We start from the raw sequence: 21,119 nt of genomic DNA on the forward strand, positions 1-21,119 counted from the left end.
GTTGGAAGGAAGTGGCCATGGCCTTAGTTAAGGTACAGCCCCAGCATTTGCCTGGTGTGAAAATGGAAATTCACGGAAAACCATCTTCAGGGCTGCCGATAGTGGGATTTGAACCCACCATCTCCCGGATGCAAGCTCACAGCCATGTGCCCCTGACCGCACAGCCAACTCGTCCGGTAGCAAAATGTTCTAAAATATTCCAAGGTAGTTAAAATTTCCTAGCAGCTAAGTGGAATTACATCATTCTTGTGGTCACTACCACTGCCTCAAATAATAAGAATTGTTGATCTTCGATAGTGTTCTTTTCTGACATATACTGTGGACATTATTGAAATGAGTTTGTAGGTAAGGATACAAACTGATTAATGACTTGGTAAAATTCACCAAGAAATGTCAATATTAATCCATGCACTCATAACCTAACATCCAAATAAACTATGGTTTGGCAATGGTTTACTTTCAACTATCCACATTTCTTGGATTCCTAGTAGAGAAACAACTGTTTAAAAATAAATAGCGTCGATGGTTCATGTTAGGTGAGATATAATGCCACAGGAAACTTAAAAAAATAAAATTCATAGTTCATGATAACTGAATTTCTTCTTAACCGAGGAGACCTTCTTTGAGAAATAATACATTCCCTGCTGGGACCAAAATTTTGTTCACATTAACCGAGTTTTCTTCTGAGACGATTTTGTATTAGTGATGTTTTATTGTATTACATTAGAAAGGCTAAATGGAATCCATGTACAGTGCCTCTCTTGGTTAAGTCACCCAGCTGGCAATAGCTTATACAACAGCCATGCAAAGTGAGTAGGCTGCTTTTGCAAATCAGATATAGTATAATATTACATCGATACATCATGAGTTATGGATACACAAGCTATCTACCATTTTTCTTTCAGGGATTTAAAACCATTTTCTTTACATTGTAGCCAATGGACATCAGCCTCAGTCTCAGTCTTATCTTTGGTTGCTCTTCCACCAAGATGTTGCACGATTAGGAGAATGTCTCTCTGAATCCTCCCTCAAATCTGCAACTTTCTGGTTCTGTCTTGAATTTCTGTGGTATTTATGCCTCCTTCCTTTAGATATTTGTGCACTTATGTAAGCCGACAGGGTTGAGTTTTCCATTTCTCCTGAAGAGCAAGTATTCTATACATTCATCGAGCCAGGTTCATGCTCTTTATGTGTATATAAAACGTCAGCCTGTTAGTGGTGGTATTCTTCTCTATTCTCTCATAGAGTTCCCATCGTCAGCAGCCTTAAAGATGGTTTTCCATGGTTTCCCATTTTCACACCAGGCAAATGCTGTGGCTATACCTTAATCAAGGTCATGGCCTTGCAAATCCTAGCCCTTTTCCATCCTTACATCATCAAAAACCTTTGATGTGTTAGTGGAATGTTAAACCACCAGGAAAAATGAAAAAAAAAAAAAAAAAAAAAAAAAAAAAAAAAAGGGAAAGAAAGTACAAATCCTCTGACACTTTCTTGGGTCCTAGAATTGTCCTGAGAAACTTCCTTTCCTTTCCTTTCCCTCAATTGTGGGATTGTCTGTTCTGGCTAGTGTCTCTGCAGCATAGAGGCATTCTGGTCTGACTACTGTGCAGTAGTGTCTCAGTTTTGCCTTGAAAAAGATCGACCTCAATCTGTAGGTATCATGGCACAGTTTAAAGGCCATTTCCATCTTCCTTGCTCTTTATTCTAGCAATTCTTTTTCATTGCCATTGGGAGTAAAGAGCTAACCCAGGTACTTAAATTTCTCAGTCCTCCAGATATTTTTGTACACTATTTCAATCTTGTGCATAGGGTCCATTTTAGCCGAGTCCATGTTCATTATCTTTTCAAATAAAATTCTCAGGCTAGTCTTAGCAGCTGCATCTTGTAGTACTGTATATCTATTTTTTCACTGCTGTTGGGAATTTGTCTGCAAGGATTATTACATCATCAGCAAAGACCAGGCATTCAAATGTGTTACCAGTGTTACTGCAGCTTACTCTTACTCCATTTTGGATATCATTTGCTACCAACTCTTTTCTCCATTCTATGATAACTTTCTCCAGAACACAATTGAAGATGAGTGGGGAGAGGCCATCCCCATCTTAGTGCTATTTAAATTTTAAATGTTTCTGTCAACTCGCGCAAGAACTAAACTTGTGAATTTATGTCTGTGAGATCTGTTGAATGAAAGCTAGGGATTTATCATTGACTCCAAACTCCCTGAGAATTTTTACAAGAGTCTCATGATTCACTGAATTGTAGGCCTTTTTGAAATCCACTAAGATAATCATCCTTTTATACCTCGTTGTCCTAATCTTGATCAATTATTTGTAAGTGAAAATTTGTTCTGGACATGAACGCCACTTTCAGAACCCTGCCTGTAACTTCCCACTGTTTATCGAGGTGGGCCACCACACTAGTTTGAAGTGCTTTTGATAATATCTTGTACGTGATGAGAAGAAGTAGGATGCCTCTGTAATTATCGACATCCATTTTATCACCCTTTTCGTGCAAAGGGTGAATCCCAGCATTCTTCCACTCTTTTGAGATCTATTCTGTTGCTCAAATATGAGAATAAAGTCCTTCCAACTGTTTAACCACATTTTTGCCTTCAATTCTGCTTTGATAGAGTCTTTCTCAGGAGCTTTATTTTTGTTTTAGCTCTTTAATTATACTCCTGATTTCTTCTTTGCCAGGAGGATGTGAATTCTCCAGTTTTCCTATCGGTGTTCCAAAAATACGTCCTTCCTCAGTGGGGTCACAGTTCAAAAGTTTCTGAAAATAATAAGCTAAGGGTTCACAATTGTTCTTGTTAGGCATGATGAGCTTTCATTCCCCATTCTTGAAACCCAGGTTGCTAGGGATGAATTTGCTGGCATTATTTCTCTTAAAGTCCTCCTTTATTTGGTCAAGTTGTTTCTTTTTGTACTGTCGGTTTGCATTCTTGAGGATTTGGCAGTATGTTTTCTCTGTTCTTTGAATTCCTCAAAATCTTTGTGGTTAGAGCACCATCCATTCCATGCTCTGGATCTTTCCTGCAGTGCTTTGTTGCACTCTTTGTTCCACCAGGGATGTTTTATCTTCTTTGCCAGGAATGTCATATGTTTGGCTGCCTCTTGGATTTTATTATTAATTTCTTCTGAATCATATGAGTCCAAGGATTCAAGCTCTTTCTGGCATTTTTCCTGATTTCTTGATTGACTTTGAGCTCATCTGCTTAGATTTTAAATGGTGTTCTCTTGGGGGTTTTGGGTATGAACCTTATCTTCACCCTAATCAGGTGATGGTCTGAGTGGACATTGGCTCACTTTTGAACCCTGACATTCATTATTTCCCAGAGGCTGGAGGTTGCCACATTCAGTGATCGCCATGTCATTATCCTTTTGCTTTCTTTCTTGAACCGGGTGGACATTAACTTCAGATTGAACAAATCAGAGACTTCAGTCAGCCTTAGTCAATTCTGGTTTGTCCTTTTATAGCCTGGATATCCTCCAACTATTTTCCTATATTTCTTTTCTTTCCCAATCTGTGCAATGAAGTCGCCCATAAAAACTTTTACATGATGGTCAGGTACTTGCATCAGTTCTCCTTCAAGTAGGGACCAAAATTCTTCGACTTTATCTGGATTCTTTTTGTTATCCTCATTGATTGGAGCATGTGCATTAAGGACCACGAAACATTTGAGGGTTAAAATCAAAAAGCTTGGGGATGAGGACCTGAAATCAATAATGACATCTGTCATAGACTTGTGAATGAAGAGGGCTGTTCCCAAGATAGCTGGGGCTTTTTCTTGTTATCTGATGTTTTCTCCCTGATGTCTGGTAGAACCTTCAGTATTCTGTAGTTGTACATTGTGGACACTTCTTCCAAAGCGAGCCTGATCTTAGACTGCTAGAATTTTTATTTGGTACTCATCCAGTACTTTAACAAGATCCATTTGTTTGCCAATTCTAAGGAGGGGTTTACATTAAAGGTGTCAAAGAAAGACTTCTTCATTTGAAACTTGCAGGATTAGGGATCCTCCAACTGATCCTGATATGATAATATAATTTTAGTATGTGGGGGTAGCAATTTTTAGTGTTTTGGATCCGGAAATTTTCTCTCGGAACTGGAGTGTTTATCATAAGAGACAGGATAGATTCGATAGGAAGGCGAGTTTTCAGACTGGTGAAAAAAGAATTTTTAAGCTATTGAAAAGCGAAGGATGAGAAATACAAAATTCTAGGTGTAGGGCTGATCTCTAAAGATAATAGGCATCTTGTTGTTTTTGGGGTGTACAGACCTAGAAAGGATAATGGTGATGCTGATGCAGAATTATTTGACAAGAGAACCAGCTATGTGGCAAAAAAAAAAAAAAAAAAAAAGAAAACAAAAAAACAGAAAGGGGTATGACTGTAGCAGGTGATCTCAATTTTTACCAAATGTTAACTGGGAAGGTAATACAAATGATGGAAGGACAGCTGATCAAAAAGTGATGGAACCAACTAGAGGGAAAAATATTCCATATACATTGTGTTGATAAAACCAGATTAGCTCTATTGAGAAACTAAAGTGGTAGACAGCTTAAGTGTTCACAAAACTTTGTTATGGAAAATGGTAAATAAAAATTTAAACAGCTTATGAGATGAGTTTAAAGCAATTGTTGAGATGTGTAAAAACTGGTATGCACATTTAAAGATGGTAATGAATGGTAAAGACATGCTATATTATAACAGAGAAATAAAGAGATTAAGAAGGAGGCGCATATTAGAATAGAGAAATAGAGTTAAGAATGATTGTGGAAGTAAGGAGAGATTGAAGGAACTTACCTGGATATCAAATTTAGTGAAGAAGTCAGCTAAGGATAACATGATGGCAACTATAATAGGCAGTCTTGTGAGTTTTAGGGAAAAATGGAAGGGTACACTGTATATAGGTACTTCAAGGCAGTAACAGGCTCCAGGAATCATAAATGAAACAAGAGGAGTGTATAAGCATTTATTTACAGAAGGCAGAAGTATTTAGTCAACAATATGCAAAAATAGTTGGAAATAAGGATAATAACCAGATAGGCAAATTGACTAATACTAGAAAAGTACTGGAATTTGCCTGTGATATGGAGAGTTGCTATAGTAGCCCCTGTGTACAAACAAAAGGGTGATAAACATATAATGGATAATTACAGGCCAGTCAGCTTGACATGTGTTGCATGTAAGCTGTGGGAAATAATTCTTTCTGATTATGTTAGACATGTTTGCAAAATTACTAACTTGGTTTGACAGAAGGCAGTTCGGTTTTAGGAAAGGGTATTACACTGAGGCTCAACTAGTAAGATTCCAACAAGATATTTTAGGTTCAGAAGGTCAAATGGACTGCATTGCTATGGGCCTATCTGAGGCTTTTAATAGGTTAGATCAGGGCCTCTCCAACGCCCAGAATCTCATGTGTGCAAACAGCGGTGCAGAGTTCCTGTGCACAGTGCATCGGTTCCACTCGGCTTGGCTCGGACCAATGCTTCGTCTCTGGGCTACTCGGCTAAGTTTGGCTATGGAGCAAGTGAGGAAGAGGGAGAGAGGGGGAGCGAGCTCTGGTTAAGACGCAGCAGGTTGTTATGCTACTTAGTTTCCAGAATGGTAAAAAATAAATAAGTAAATAAATGCAATGTAAATTTTAATCTTCTACCAGTTGTATAGTATCATTTGAAGTAATTCCACATACTGTATATCATGTATTTTGTAAACAATATAAATTTATTAAGGATGAGCTGTGTGTTTAATAGAAAAAAAATTGTTAGCGTAAATTGTATAATATTGTATTATAGGAAAATGTTCTTCTCTTGTTAATTTAATATTTAGTGCTTGACAATAATGTATTTTAGTGTACCATTTGCCACTGAGATAGACACCTCATTTGCAAATAAAGAGATTTTTATTTGATTTGATTTGGATATCTGTGAATGAGGAAGACAGGCACATGGATTTCTTCAAAATGTTGAAAGCCTGATGATCAGGAGCAAGGTACGTATTCTGAGAAAGCAAACATATTATAACTTTTTTTTTTTTTTTTTTGCTAGTTGTTTTACGTCGCACCGACATAGATAGGTCTTACGGCGACGATGGGACAGGAAAGGGCTAGGAGTGGGAAGGAAGTGGCCATGGCCTTAATTAAGGTACAGCCCCAGCATTTGCCTGGTGTGAAAATGGGAAACCACGGAAAACCATTTTCAGGGCAATTATAACTGTTATCTTCCAATATTAACGTATGCATCAGAGACTAGGGTAATGAAAGGAGATGATGTTAGTAAACTTCCAGCAAGTGAAATAAACATTTTGAATATAAATTATCAGAAGAGGCAGAGTGAGAAATGTGAAGGTGATGAAAGTATTGAACAGGGAACTGTAACAAGAGAACAGGGAAATGAATGGAGGACTCAAGGTTACCCATAAGAATGTACGAGTCTCTAATGTAATGCCTAGATGTACAGTAAAAAAAAAACAATTTTGTATAAAAAGGCATACTATTCTGTAAGAGAATATCTGAATGTGTAATATTATTTTTATTTCGGACTTAAAATTGTCCGTTCCTAGTTTATAGGTGTAGTTTTGGTGAGTCATTTGTTTATGGTTTTGTGCTACCAGGTAAATGTTACATGAGAATAAAATTAGCTTAAAGACAAAATATTATGTAAGTATGGAATACCAACCGGTGACATATTGATACGACTGTTGGTGTGATGCAGGAGCCATCCTGTGGCCATACCCACCAAGTAGGGCCCAACACGAGTCCATGGCTTATCATAAAGCTCATCAAACAGAGCAAAAGGTTCCTCGATCCTTCAACAACAAAGATAAGAACAGTTCAAAATAAGCAAGAAATGGAAGCACACAAAAAATAATGTAATCCAGTTTGACAAATACGTATTCTTCATCTTAGTGATTTCCAACCTGTGCAAGATTTGAGATCTCATAATAACCATCTATTTGAGCATCTCTGTTTTTAAATAGACTGCAGTGCAGTAGCGGCGACTAAGGGGGGGGCAGTTGCCCCCCACTATGTAGAGAAACAATTACATTTTTATCCCATTTTATCTGGCTGAAACTGGGAATTATAGGAATTATTAAAAAACAGTTTGTGCAAATTTTTAATTATTAACAAAATTATTATCGAAAATACGCACAAAATGTCATTTGTCACGGCTAACCAATTTGTATAGTGCCACAGCAAGTAGTGGAGACTTCGCAAATGCTATGAGGAAGGGTAACAGGGGTATATTTTTTTGCCAAATTCGTGGACACTGAGGTATGATTCACCTGGTTGCCACATACATTCGTCAGTCTGGCAGTCTCTTTAATAATGGCTGTTCGTTTCTTAGAGTGTAATCAAATACTAAATGATTTTTTATTTATTTTATAATCACAATTGTAATATGTGTGTAATATTGTGTCTTTGGTATAATAATAATTTCGTGTGGCTATTACTAGCCGAGTGCAGCCCTTGTAAGGCAGACCCTCCAATGAGGGTGGGCGGCATCTGCCATGTGTAGGTAACTGCGTGTTATTGTGGTGGAGGATAGTGTTATGTGTGGTGTGAGAGCTGCAGGGATGTTGGGGACAGCATAAACAACCAGCCCGCGGCCCATTGGAATTAACCAATGAAGGTTAAAATCCCTGACCCGGCCGGGAATCAAACCTGGGACCTACTGGACCGAAGGCCAGTACGTTGACCATTCAGCCAATGAGTCAGACGTGTCTTTGGTGAAAGTATAGTATTGAATCAAAATCTCAAAAAAATTTATTGCCGCACTTAAGTTAGTAAACTGACAACCTTTACCTTTCTGTCAAAATTTGCTCAAAGACCATCAAAAACTTACCATTTTGTAGCTTTTTTGTTCAGTTTTGATGTGTATAACCCTTGCCCACTATATCCTCAACCTGGCTACTTTCTGTTGTCTGCATATTTTTTCGCCCCCCACTTCTAACATCCAATCGCTGCTACTGCTGCAGTGCACGTCCACAAACAAGGATATTGCATTATTTGTATTCTAGGAAGAATTTATAATTTTTTCTGAATTCCACATTGCATTTATGACTAATTACTGTATTTTAATTCTGGTCACATAACACAACACTTCACACAAAAAAATTGCAACATCTTAATTTCCTGGTACCGGTAATCAATTCCAGCAACATCGAGAACAAGTTAAATGTTCATAACATAGGCAATTATGAACTGTAGAAAATTGTTAATATAGTTAACAAAGTTTCAACGACAATCATACAAGTCAAGCAACATTGAATCAATACAATTAGCTAGATCTCAAAAGGTTTTTAAAATAATTTTAAAGGATGTACACCAGATGAGTTTCATCAGTAAAATGTTAGGTAGATTTTAGACAAATATGTTTTAACTTAAAGACATAATTTTATTGTTATATGACTCATAAAATATTATATGATTTGTCAATCAGTTTTACAAGCATAATTTAATCCAATAGAATAGATTCACGATCTTATATAAATGATAATTGGGTGATGATGCTCACGAAAAAGGAGCGAAACATGTACCATATTAAGAAATTAATAAATATGTAAGTTTTATTACGTTATTATTGTATTGAATAGGTGGTATTTAACAAAATTATAAGAATTTGTATCACACATATCACTTAGTCGAGCAGCTTCTTCCTCCAAAGTCTTCCCGGCCTAGACTTTGCAAAATTTTTGTAATGCTACTCTTTTGTCAGAGCTGGCCCCGTAGTGTAGGGGTATTTTGCCTGCCTCTTACCAATAGGCCCCGGGTTCGATTCTTGGCAAGGTCAGGGATTTTTACATGGATCTGAGGGCTGGTTCGAGGTCCACTCAGCCTACATGATTACAGTTGAAGAGCTTTCTGATGTTGAGATGGCAGCTCCGGTCTAGAAAGCCAAAAATAACGGCTGAGAGGGTTCGCAGTGCTGATCACATGACACCTATAATCTGCAGGCTTTTGGGCTGAACAGTGGTTGCTTGGTAGACCTTTGCACTTCGAGGCTACTATGCCATGGGATTTGGTTTAGTTTGGTTACTCTTTTGTCCAAAATAATTCAGAACAAATTGAGCTGCTTTTCTTTGGATTCTTTCCAGTTCTCGAATCAAGTAATCCTGGTGAGGTTCCCATACACTGGAGCCACACTCTAGTTGGGGTCTTACCAAAGACTTACATGCCCTCTCCTTCATATCCTTACTTCATTCCACAAATATCCGCATAACCATGTGCAAAGATCTGTACCGTTTACAGTACTGTTTATTTGATTATCCCAAATAAGATCCTACCTTATATTAACACCTAGGTACTTACAATGATCTCCTTAAGGAACTTTCACTCCAACAATGCAGTAATTGAAACTGAGAGGAGTTTCCCTATTAGTGACCTATCTAAGACATTTGATAGGGTAGATCGTGGGAGACAACTGGCAAAACAGGGTACATTTGAACTAGACAAAAGAATGACTGAATGAGTGGTTATATTTCTAGAAAACAGATCTCAGAGAATTATTAAAGTAGGCGAAGCTTTATCTGACCCTGTAAAAATTAAGAGGGGAATTCCTCAAGGCAGTATTATTGGACCTTTATGTTCTCGTATATATATATATATATAAATGATATGAGTAAAGGCGTGGAATCAGAAGTAAGGCTTTTTGCAGATGATGTTAATCTGTATAGAGTATTAAATAAGTTACAAGATTGTGAGAAACTGCAAAATGGCCTTGATAATGTTGTGTGATGGACAGTAGGCAATGGTATGATGATAAATGGGGTTAAAAGTCAGGTTGTGAGTTTCACAAATAGGAAAAGTCCTCTCAGTTTTAATTACTACGTGGAGGGGGTGAAAAATTCTTTTGGGGATCATTGTAAGTACCTAGATGTTAATATAAGGAAAGATCTTCATTGGGGTAATCACGTAAATGGGATTGTAAATGAAGGGTACAGATCTCTGCACATGGTTATGAGGGTATTTAAGGGTTGTAGTAAGGATGTAAAGGAGATGGCATGTAAGTCTCTGGTAAGACCCCAACTAGAGTATGGTTCCAGTATATGGGACCCTTACCAGGATTACTTGATTCAAGAACTGGAAAAAATCCAAAGAAAAGCAGCTCGATTTAGTCTGGGTGATTTCCGACAAAAGAGAAGCATTACAAAAATGTTGCAATTTAGGCTGGGAAGACTTGAAAGAAAGGAGACGAGCTACTAAGTGGTACATGATATAGATGTTGATTCCCATAAGGTAAGGTAAGGTTGTATTCTGCCCGAAAGCAGGTCGGAAACTCCACAGAGGTGTGCCTGAACCGGAGTTTATGTACGGTAGGGTGGCCAGTTCCTTTCTGCTCCTCCATTCCCTTAGCCCCCACCAACAGCGCATGGCAACTCATCCGAATCTTGACCACGCCCATGTTGCTTAACTTCAGAGATTTCACGGGATCCGGTGTTTCAACATGACTGCGGCCATTGGCTTGATTCCCATAGGGAACCTGAAATATTTGTTCCGAATGAGGCTTGCTAGGTGTGCTGTTTACCAACTGATCAGCCCAACTTGGCACACTGGGGAAAAATGCTGGCAACCAGGAATGAGTTAGCTGGAAAATTTATAATGGTATTATAAATTTACTCATTCAGAACAAATATTTCAGGTTCCCTATTTGAATCAACATCTTTATCATCTGATGGCCAGGCAGGCATCAATTTTTGAAAATGAGACAAGGACTCTCATGGTGCATTGGCACTGCCAGCGGTTCCAACTAACCTACGCAGTGGCCTCCATGGTATGCGCTGGCCATGTGTCTTGGTAGGTGTGCTGTTTACCAAATGATGAGCCCAACTTGGCACACTGGAGCGAAATGCTGACAACCAGGAATGAGTTAGCTGGAAAATTTATAATGGTATTATAAGTGGTATGTTGCGAGCTGTCAGTGGAGAGATGAAATGAAATGAAAAAATGAAATGGCATATGGCTTTTAGTGCTGGAAGTGTCCGAGGACAAGTTCGGCTCGCCAAGTGCAGGTCGGTGACCTGCGCGTCGTGATGAGGATGAAATGATGATGAAGACGACACATACACCCATCCCCTGTGCCAGCAAAATTAACCAATGATGGTTAAAATTCCCGACCCTGCCGGGAATCGAACCCGGGACCACTGTGACCAAAGGCCAGCACGCTAACCATTTAGCCATGGAGCCAGACAGTGGAGAGATCGTGTGGAATGACATTAGTAGACGAATAAGTTTGAGTGGTGTCTTGAGAAGTAGGAAAGATCACAATCTATATATATCAAATAAGAGTTTTGTCTGTACATTGCTCAGAATTTGAAAAGAATGGTATTTCTGTATCGGTCATGTCCACAGTAACCCGGAAATGCAATTTTTACTTTTCTGTAATGTCTGTCTGTCTGTCTGTCTGTCTGTCTGTCTGTCTGTCTGTCTGTCTGTCTGTCTGTCTGTCTGTCTGTCTGTCTGTCTGTCTGTCTGTCTACGCATCACGAGAAAACAGCCAAAGAGAATTTAATGAAAATTGGTATGCAAAGTCGGGGAATTAGTCGCTACAATCTAGGCCATAAATAATTTTATTCACGCTCATAGAAATGGTAGTTTAAGGGAAGGCCTAAAATTTAATTTTCAAATATTTATGTTTTTAGTAGTCCTATCTTAATAAAAATTGGTATGCAAAATAAAGGAATACATCGCTACAATTTAGCCTATGAATAATTTTATTCACGCCGAGTGAAATGGTAGTTTGGGGGAAGGCCTGAAATTTTAAATATTTACGTTATTAGTGGTCTTATTTCATTGATTATTGGTATGCAAAGTCGGAGAAAGCCATTACAATTTAAGCTATAAGTAATATTATTTATGCTGAGTCAAATGGTAGTTTAATGGAAGGCCTAAATGTAATTCTCAAATATTTATATTATTAGTTGTCATATCGATAAATACTACATAACCAAAGTAATACAGAATTAAATTTCCAACCATTTATGTCTTATACATTTTTACCGTACCGGCTATGATAACACAGATATTCATGAATTTGTCTTATTGTTGCCAAGTCCATATCAACGTCGAGCCACGAGAAAAGGGTTGACAGAATTTAATGAAAATCGGTATATAAAGTCGGGGAATAAGAAACTACAGTTTAAGCTATAAACAATTTTATTCATCCTGGATGAAATTGTAGTTTACGGGAAGGTGAATAAAATGTAATTTTTAAATACCAGTAGGCCTAAAAAAGCTATAGAGAATAAAATTTCCGATCATTTATCTTTTATTCAGTTTTACCGTACCGACTATGATAAGAGTGGTATTTCAGAGTCGGAAGAAAACTAAATGTGAAGGCCTATAATATCGAAATTGCATAACATTGATCAACTATAACATTACATTGACCATTGTTTATTGTGATGTTCTTTGTCTCTTATGCTGCCTCTCAACTTCGATAGATGGGATTACAGCTGCGTACTGAGTATAATAGCCTGACTGAATATTGGCGGAAAATAGCCGGGTAGTTAGAAAACTTTCTTCTTTAGCATGCCATTCCTCTGGTTCATACATTTTCTGATACAGCTGGTACGTTACACACTGGTTCATCATAATAATAATGGCGTATGGCTCTTAGTGCCGGGAGTGTCCGAGGACAAGTTTGGCTCGCCAGATGCAGGTCTTTTGATTTGACTTCCGTAGGCGACCTGCGCATCTTGATGAGGATGAAATGATGATGAAGACGACACATACACCCAGACCCCGTGCCAGAGAAATTAACCAATTGTGATTAAAATTCCCGACCCCGGGATTCCTGTGACCAAAGGCCAGCACGCTAACCATATAGCCATGGAGCCGGATGGTTCATCATAGTATTTCAGCTATTCGATCCCTACTCTGACACGCTGTTTTGAAAGAGCAGTGTGCAGACTTAAGGCAGAGCCTCACTTAGTAGTAGAAGTAGTAGTAGTATGGCCTGGTCTAGAATAACGATTTAGGCCTTTTCCAAATTATAGCACCACAATATATATATATTAAATAAGAGTTTTGTCTGTACATTGCTCAGAATTTGAAAAGAATGGTATTTCTTTATCAGTCATGTCCACTGTAACCAGGAAATGCACTTTTTACTTTTCCGTAATGTCCGTCTGTCTGTCTGTCTGTATGTACACACATCACGAGAAAATGGCTGAAGAGAATTTAATGAAAATTGGTATTTAAAGTCGGGGTATGAACCACTACAATCTAGGCTATAAATCATTTTATAAACTCTGAGTGAAATGGTAGTTTAGGGGAAGGCCTAAAATTTAATTCTCAAATATTTATATTATTAGTGGTCCTATCAATAAATAATACATAACTAAATTTACAGGCCTTTGCTGGCAAGATGTAGTGTTTACAGTGCACTATGTCTTCTGGTATGGGCTAGAATAAAATTGTTACTTTCATTGACCTGTCTCAGTCTTATGCTTGGCTTTGACAATATGAAAGTGGCTGAGGTATGAGTGACGCTAGTAATGCCATTCCTTATGCAGCCAGTCCCTGCTATGAATGGTGTGAAAATGTCGCTCATGGGGTCGGTTGGTGCACGCATTTCGGTGGGCTTGGCAGACTGATTTGCAATAGCAACTTCTGGCTCGGTGAGGAAAGCAACGGGAAACTACCTCACTCCTCATTTCCCTAGTACACCTCTTCAGTGACACCTAGGCCATCTATAACAGCTAATGGTGAACCTGTTGAGGATCCAACCAGCCTTTTGGCTGAATACGCAACAAACAACAAACAACAAGTAAAGTTATATAGAATTAAATTTTCGATCATTTATGTCTTATACATTTTTACCGTACCGGCTATGATAACACAGATATTCATCAATTTGTATTTTTGTTGCTAAGTCCATATCAACGCCGAGCCACGAGAGAATGGGTTAACAGAATTTAATGAAAATCAGTATAGGCCTATAGAGTCGGGGAATAAGAAACTACAGTCTAGGCTATAAACAATTTTATTCATCCTGAATCAAATTGTAGTTTAGGAAAAGACACCTACAACTTAATTTTTAAATACCTGTGTTATTGGTCCTATCAAAAACTACTACATAACAAAAGTTATAGAGAATACAATTTCCGATCATTTGTGTTTTATTCTGTTTTACCGTATTGGCTGTGATAAGAGTAGTATTTCAGAGTCGGAAGAAAACTAAATATGAAGGCCTACAATGTCGAAAGCTCATAAAATTTATCAACAATAACATAGCATTGACCATCGTTTATTGTGATGATCTTTCTCTCTTATACTTCCACTCAATTCCGAGAGATGGGATTATTGCTGTGTACCAAGTATAACAGCCTGCCTGAATATTGGCAGGAAATGGCTGGGGAGTTAGAAAACTTTCTTCTTTAGCATGCCGTTCCTCTGGTTCATACAATTTCTGATACTGCTGGTACGTAACATACTGGTTCATCATAGTATTCCAGCTATTCGATCCCTACTCTGACGGTCTGTATTGAATGAGCAGTGTGCCCACTTAAGGCAGAGGCTCACTTAGTAGCAGTAGTAGTAGTAGTGGCGGTATGACCTGGTCTAGAATTACAATTTAGACCTATTTCAAATTATAGCACCACAATTCACTAAATAACTCAAAATTCAACCCGGAAAGAGCCGTTCCTTAAGAAAACCTTCTTCCTCTTCACTTTTATTAAATTCTACATTCATTTTATTCCAAATTAGCAGTGAAGAGGGGGTTTCTGCTCTGGCTTGCAGGAAAAATTTGCCTCCAGTCAGATAGATTTTTCTGCCGCCATTGTACTGAATTGAGATTTTCCGACTCATCGGGTACTCTTAGGAAACAGATTAGTAAAAAGACATAGTTTTTGCCCTGGGACTCTGCACTATTCAACTCCCCCCACCGAAAAAAGACGAAGAGTGTTCACGGATCACGGCTGTCTGCGGCTTGGTCATTCCATCTCTGGAACTTTGAACTGTCAGATCGGCAGCGTTCGTTAAAAGTGAGAAAATGTGTGGATTTTCATTTGATCAACTATTTCATATGAAAGCATTGCTTTAAATCGCGCCATTCCTACTGACGTCATTGTAATGACCTATGTTCATTTTAGTTGGGAAAACCACTAAGACAGTCTTTCTGAGGATGTAGAAAGGCAGGTGCAGTGTGAGTGTCTGACACTGTGACTCATACCCAGTTTTCACATGAGAAAAGACGTTTGGTGAATTCCCCATTGCATTTCTAGGGTAACATTAGGAGCTATGCAATTTAATACAATCTTGCTCACAATGTATACAATACCTAACCTAGAATTCTGTATACAAGGTAGAATTCCGTAGCGAAGCACGGGTCCATCAGCTAGTATGAAGATAAAGTTGGAGTTCAAGAGGACAAATTGGGGCAAATATTCATTTATAGGAAGGGGAGTTAAGAATTGGAATAAATTACTGAGGGAGATGTTCAATAAATTTCCAATTTCTGTGCAATAATTTCAGAAAAGGCTAGGAAAACAATAGACAGGGAATCTGCTAACCAGGTGACTGCCCTAAATGCAGATCAGTAGTGACTGATTTGAAACTCATAACCTGACTTTTAATCTCATTTATCATCAAATCATTGCCTGCTGTCCATCTTACAACATTGTCGAGTTCTTTTTGCAATTGCTCACAATGTTGTAACTTATTTATTACTCTATACAGTATAACATCATCTGCGAAAAGAGTTACTTCTGGTTCCAATTCATTACTCGTATAATTTACTTGCCTTCTTCTTCTTGCTTCTGAATTTGGCCAACTGTGGACTGCGTGAAACTTAATGCTTTCTGGCCAGTCTTCTTCTTTTCTCTTCCCAGAACTTCTTCATTTGTTCACTCCTTATTTTTCTCTGCTTCTCAGATATTACAAATTTGGGCCTGTTCTTCCGCTGCTCTTCATGGAATTTGTGGTCATCTACTCGAGTTCTGAACTTCTTTATGTTGAGGATCAATTCTGGTGTTATTTTAATTTCTTCTGGCTTCTTAACCTCCTCCACCCATTTCATTGTCCTCCTCAATCCAAGTATATATTTAAATATTCTTTTAGTCAGGCAGTTGTCATCCATTCTGAAGAGATGTCAGTAAAATTTCAGTCTTCGTTTTTGCATTTATTTGCCTTATTGCACTAATAATTTCATTTGTTATTACAATATCAATATCTCCCTTATTCCTTATGTATGATTTCTTAGTTATAAATACGACAACGTAATTTTATGAATCAATAAAGTATTATTAATATGCAAGAGAGACTGAACTTATCAGTCATCACATTGGATGAAGTGACAGGTAACAGATTCTCATTTATTAACTAAGGTAAAGAATAAACATTCATTTTGACACCAGTTCTTTTTTTTTATCTAGCTTTATCTAATTGTTGTTAATGACATACACATACCTGGCAAGGTACTGATAATGGAAGGAGATGAAAGCTGTTATGCACCAAGAACTCACAAGGAACAGGCCCCACGTAGTAACTATAGCTTTGAAGAACCTGAAACAAAGACATGAACAAGATTAGTATCATATTAATACAATTTCCTTAATTTTGGCCCTCCTAAGAACTAGTCTTATATTTCATGTGTGGGTTCTTGTTCTTTGTTTGTGGACCACAGGTAGCAACTATGTGGCCTAGAATAGTATTTCCCAACTGGTGGTACACTTACCACTAGGGTACCTATATATTGGAAGCTTAGTTACGTGTTTAAAAAAAAAAGTGTCTGGATGCTGCAACACTTTCCACAAATTAAATTTGTGGAGAGCATATATAGCTGTATATTCTTCCTACACCTTAAAAAATAAGGTATTGTAACAAGCTTAATACAAGTCCAGATTTAAGACTATCTCACATTTATCTCACATTTTAAGAAACCAAGTGCATCAAAACAAGCTTGACACTCTCATTAACAGTATTTTCATTGGTTGATGCCAACGGCCATAGCTGTGTTGAAACACCGGATCCCGTGAGATCTCCGAAGTTAAGCAACATTGGGCGTGGTCAGGAGTTGGATGGGTTGCCACGCGCTGTTGGTGGGGGGTAAGGGAATGGAGTAGCGGAAAGGAACTGGCCACCCTACCGCATGTAAACTCCGGCTCAGGAACACCTCTGCGGAGGTTCAGACCTGCCTTCGGGCAGAATAACCCTTACCTCATTGGTTGATGATCTATTATTGTTTACCCAAAATAAAACGTGTATTTCCTCTAATTATAAACTAGGTTACGATGACCTGAAACAAGTAAATGTGGTTAAAGACCTCAGGATATTATTAGACTGAGAACTCACCTTCATCCCACATATATAAAAGGTAGTTGCTGAGTCCATACAGTATATTAGGATTTGTGATGTGGAATGTCAAACCCTTTAAATGCCTAAAACCCTGTATACACCTCTATATCTCTCTCTCGTCTGGCCCAAAGTGGAATATGCAAGCTATGTATGGTATCCAGCAAACAAAGATATAGAAATTCCAAAAGAGATATTTAAAATACTTACATTTAAACAAAAACAGTAATTATCCACATATAGCATCCAACAAACTTCTCCTAAAGTTTGAAATAAAAAGGTTGAAACTGAGGAGACAAAAGGATGACATGAAGTTTCTGTTCAAAGCTGTAAATTCTATTATTTTATTGACAACCCTGACCTTTTATGCCTCTTGAGCTTTCATGTGCCCCGCTTAATGTGAGGACAAATGTAACTTTTCAGAATAAGAAAGTCAGAACAACCACTCATATATGCAATGTCTACAACAGTGCAGTTCAGAAAAATAATTCTTTAGACACATGTGTACCTCTAGAGCTGTTTTTACAACAATTCATCATCTCTGTGAAAACTCTATGAATAACTTGTAATGTTGATCTGAACCAAAAAATGTATTTTAAACATTCTACATTAAGCCCTATTCCATAACAGTAATTATAAGTGTTAGAACTAGAAGAAAATAATAGTTAAGATATGAAATAACATTTTTATTTTTTATTTAACTCTTTCATGTAAAGATTACATTATATTAGATATAAAATATTGTTTCCTTCTCATTGTAAATACATACGGTATATTAGAATAGTTTAGGCCATTATGGTTATTGGATTGATTTGAAACATTGAAAAATAAACACATGTAAACAACTACCACTCTAATTGGGATTAGCAATCCTGTAGTGCACAGTAAATAAATAAATATTACAGACTTCCCTGCTGGCCTGAGTTTGATTTACGGCTCTGTCTTGAACCATGATAGGCTTTTCAAAAAAATATAAATGAATATTACTATTAAAATAAGAGTTTGATACTTAATCAACAATACAGGTGGAGGTGGAAACTATGTACAAAGAAGAGTGGTAGAAGAAGAAGGCAAAATGGAGGTCAATGATCCATTGCTTGACCCAGGGGCTCACTGGACAACACAGTGTGAAGACGTCAGCATGTCAATAAATGGGGAAAATGTACAATTTTTTTTCCTTTCAGGTGGCATGATGTAGTTGTGCATTTTCCATCTAGAAGTCAGTAGTGTGTTAATGTGGCATTTCCAAGAAAACAGAAAGCATTTTGTGTGTTGCAGTTTTGTAAAAAATGAGTCTGTTGTGAAAGTTCAGCATGTGTTTCATGCAAAGTATCACACACATCTTCTAACGGATAAGACAATAACAGACTGGTATATGAAATTCCTATGGCTGTGTGTGTGATACTAAAATACCAGCTGGGCTCATCACCTGAGACTGGAAATTGCATGCATAACTGCTCCTCCAAGCGTCCTTAAAAACCTAAATCAACTTACTGCACAAGCCAGGAACTACAAATCTCAGAAAACTGTCTGTCATGAACTATACTGGGCAAGTTGACCATGCGGTTAGGGGCACGCAGCTGTTAGCTTGTATCCGGGAGATAGTGCAGTTTTATCTCGTAAAGTGTTCAGATTTTTTTTTTTGCTACTTGCTTTATGTCGCACCGACACAGATAGGTCTTATGGCGACGATGGGACAGGGAAGGGCTAGGAGTGGGAAGGTAGCGGCCATGGCCTTAATTAAGGTACAGCCCCAGCATTTGCCTGGTGTGAAAATGGGAAACCACGGAAAACCATTTTCAGGGCTGCCGACAGTGGGGTTCGAACCTACTATCTCCCGAATACTGGATACTGGCCGCACTTAAGCGACTGCAGCTATCGAGCTTGGTAGATCGTTTTTCATTGGGGACAGAACTGTTGCAGGTATTACTTACTTGGAGTGTTAGACAATTGGCTAATGCCATAATTTCAGGAAGATAGCATGGATACTGACATCATTTTTCAACAAGATGGAGCACTGCTACATTTTAATTCTGATGTGCGTGCTTACTTTACTGCTACTCTTTCTGATCACTGGATCATGCTCTTCAAACAAAGACTTTATTCTCATATTGTGGGCCCCAAGATCAACCAGTCAGACTCCATGTGACTTTTTCCTGTGGGGTTTTGTTGATAATTCTGTCTATGTTACCGCTTTGCTGCAGGATTTACCAGCACTTTGATGAATAATCATTTTTTTTTTTTTTTTTTTTTTTGCTAGGGGCTTTACGTCGCACCGACACAGATAGGTCTTATGACGACGATGGGATAGGAAAGGACAAGGAGTTGGAAGGAAGCGGCCGTGGCCTTAATTAAAGTACAGCCCCAGCATTTGCCTGGTGTGAAAATGGGAAACCACGGAAAACCATTTTCAGGGCTGCCGATAGTGGGATTCGAACCTACTATCTCCCGGATGCAAGCTCACAGCCGCGCGCCTCTACGCGCACGGCCAACTCGCCCGGTGAATAATCATTGAAGCAGTGACTACTATGGACCTTGATATATTACAACATATGGGACTGATGTCTGTCGAGTCACCAGCAGTGCACATATTGCGCATTTGTGAGGTAGTTAAAAGCTTGCACAGTTCCTCTGTTTGTTGACATAGTTTCACTCCTTATCACCTGGGTGGTTTTTGTTCTGTCAAGCTGCAAAATCAGGAGGAACTAATGACACCCTGTTTGATATGAAGCTTTACTTACCTTTATTTGTTACAAATACGGTAAAATTAAATCCATGCTTGCACTTTTAGTTTTATAGAAGGGACAATCCAGCGAAAACAGATCACCTGCCAAAATGAATATTAGAACACTTTCAACCTCAAAGGAAATCACCAAAACTTTTAAGACATTTATGCCACTGAGTTTTGAGATGGACAATCCCTTTTTTGAAAATGCTGGAAGGCTGTTGACGGAACCACATCCATACCCAGCCACAGACGTCATTGTCCGATTCAAACCAAGGTCTATGAATGTTCTTTTCAGTTTCCCAATGATGTGAAAATTAAATGATGAGAGATCTGGGCTGTAGAGAGGTTGTTGAAGAGTTTCCCACCCAAATCTCTGAAGCTTATTCCTCACAGACTTGTCACTGTGGGGACGGGCATTGTCATGAAGAAGCATGCATGGATGTTTTGACTTTATTGTGCACCGCTGTTTCTGCAATGTGTTTTCATGGTGCTGTGTACTGATTGTGGCCCTATGCTCGAGGTGAAGAAGGAGATTCGTGGACATCAGTTTTTATTGGATGACGACGTATATGACTGCGTAGAGATGTGGTTCTGTCAACAGCCCGCCAGCTTTTTCAAGAATGGTACTGAAGTCTCATCACCGAGTGGAATAAATGTCTTTCTTTTCTTTTCCTTTTTTTTTTCCTTTTTCACAATTAGCTTTATGTCGCACTGACACAGATAGGTCTTATGGCGACGATGGGTTAGGGAAGAAATGGGAAGAAAGCGACTCTGGCTTTAATTAATGTACAGCTCCAGCATTTGCATGGTCTGGAAATGAGAAACCACAGAAAAACACCTTCAGGGCTGCCAACAGTAGGGTTTGAACCCACCATCTCCTAACAGCTAGGCTATTCCAATTTGGTCAGTAGGGCATGAATCCTGAAATATTCTATGAAGTCTGGCACAAACAAACATGCTGGGAATTTTGTATTGAGCCTGCTTGTACGTTCAATAGATGGCCAGTGCTAACATGTCAACTACTCAGTTTCAGATCCAATGTGAGTTCTTTACCACATCTTGGACTGTAATTAGTTCATCTACTAGAATA

The 21,119-nt window shown here is 38.3% G+C and overlaps 1 protein-coding gene across 1 annotated transcript in view; it reads right to left on the reverse strand.

The window, feature by feature from the left end:
- Positions 1–21,119, reverse strand: part of LOC136862274 (nose resistant to fluoxetine protein 6) — a 415,203-nt gene that overhangs the window by 22,424 nt on the left and 371,660 nt on the right. Inside the window, exons 9-10 of the mRNA XM_067138873.2 lie at positions 16,417–16,512; positions 6,683–6,812 (exon numbers count right to left, since the gene is read on the reverse strand). Coding sequence (XP_066994974.2) covers positions 6,683–6,812; positions 16,417–16,512 — 226 coding nt within the window. The remainder of the gene's footprint in view (positions 1–6,682; positions 6,813–16,416; positions 16,513–21,119) is intronic.

The sequence above is a fragment of the Anabrus simplex genome, chromosome 1, assembly GCF_040414725.1.
Source record: "Anabrus simplex isolate iqAnaSimp1 chromosome 1, ASM4041472v1, whole genome shotgun sequence".
In the NCBI taxonomy this organism is placed as follows: domain Eukaryota; kingdom Metazoa; phylum Arthropoda; class Insecta; order Orthoptera; family Tettigoniidae; genus Anabrus; species Anabrus simplex.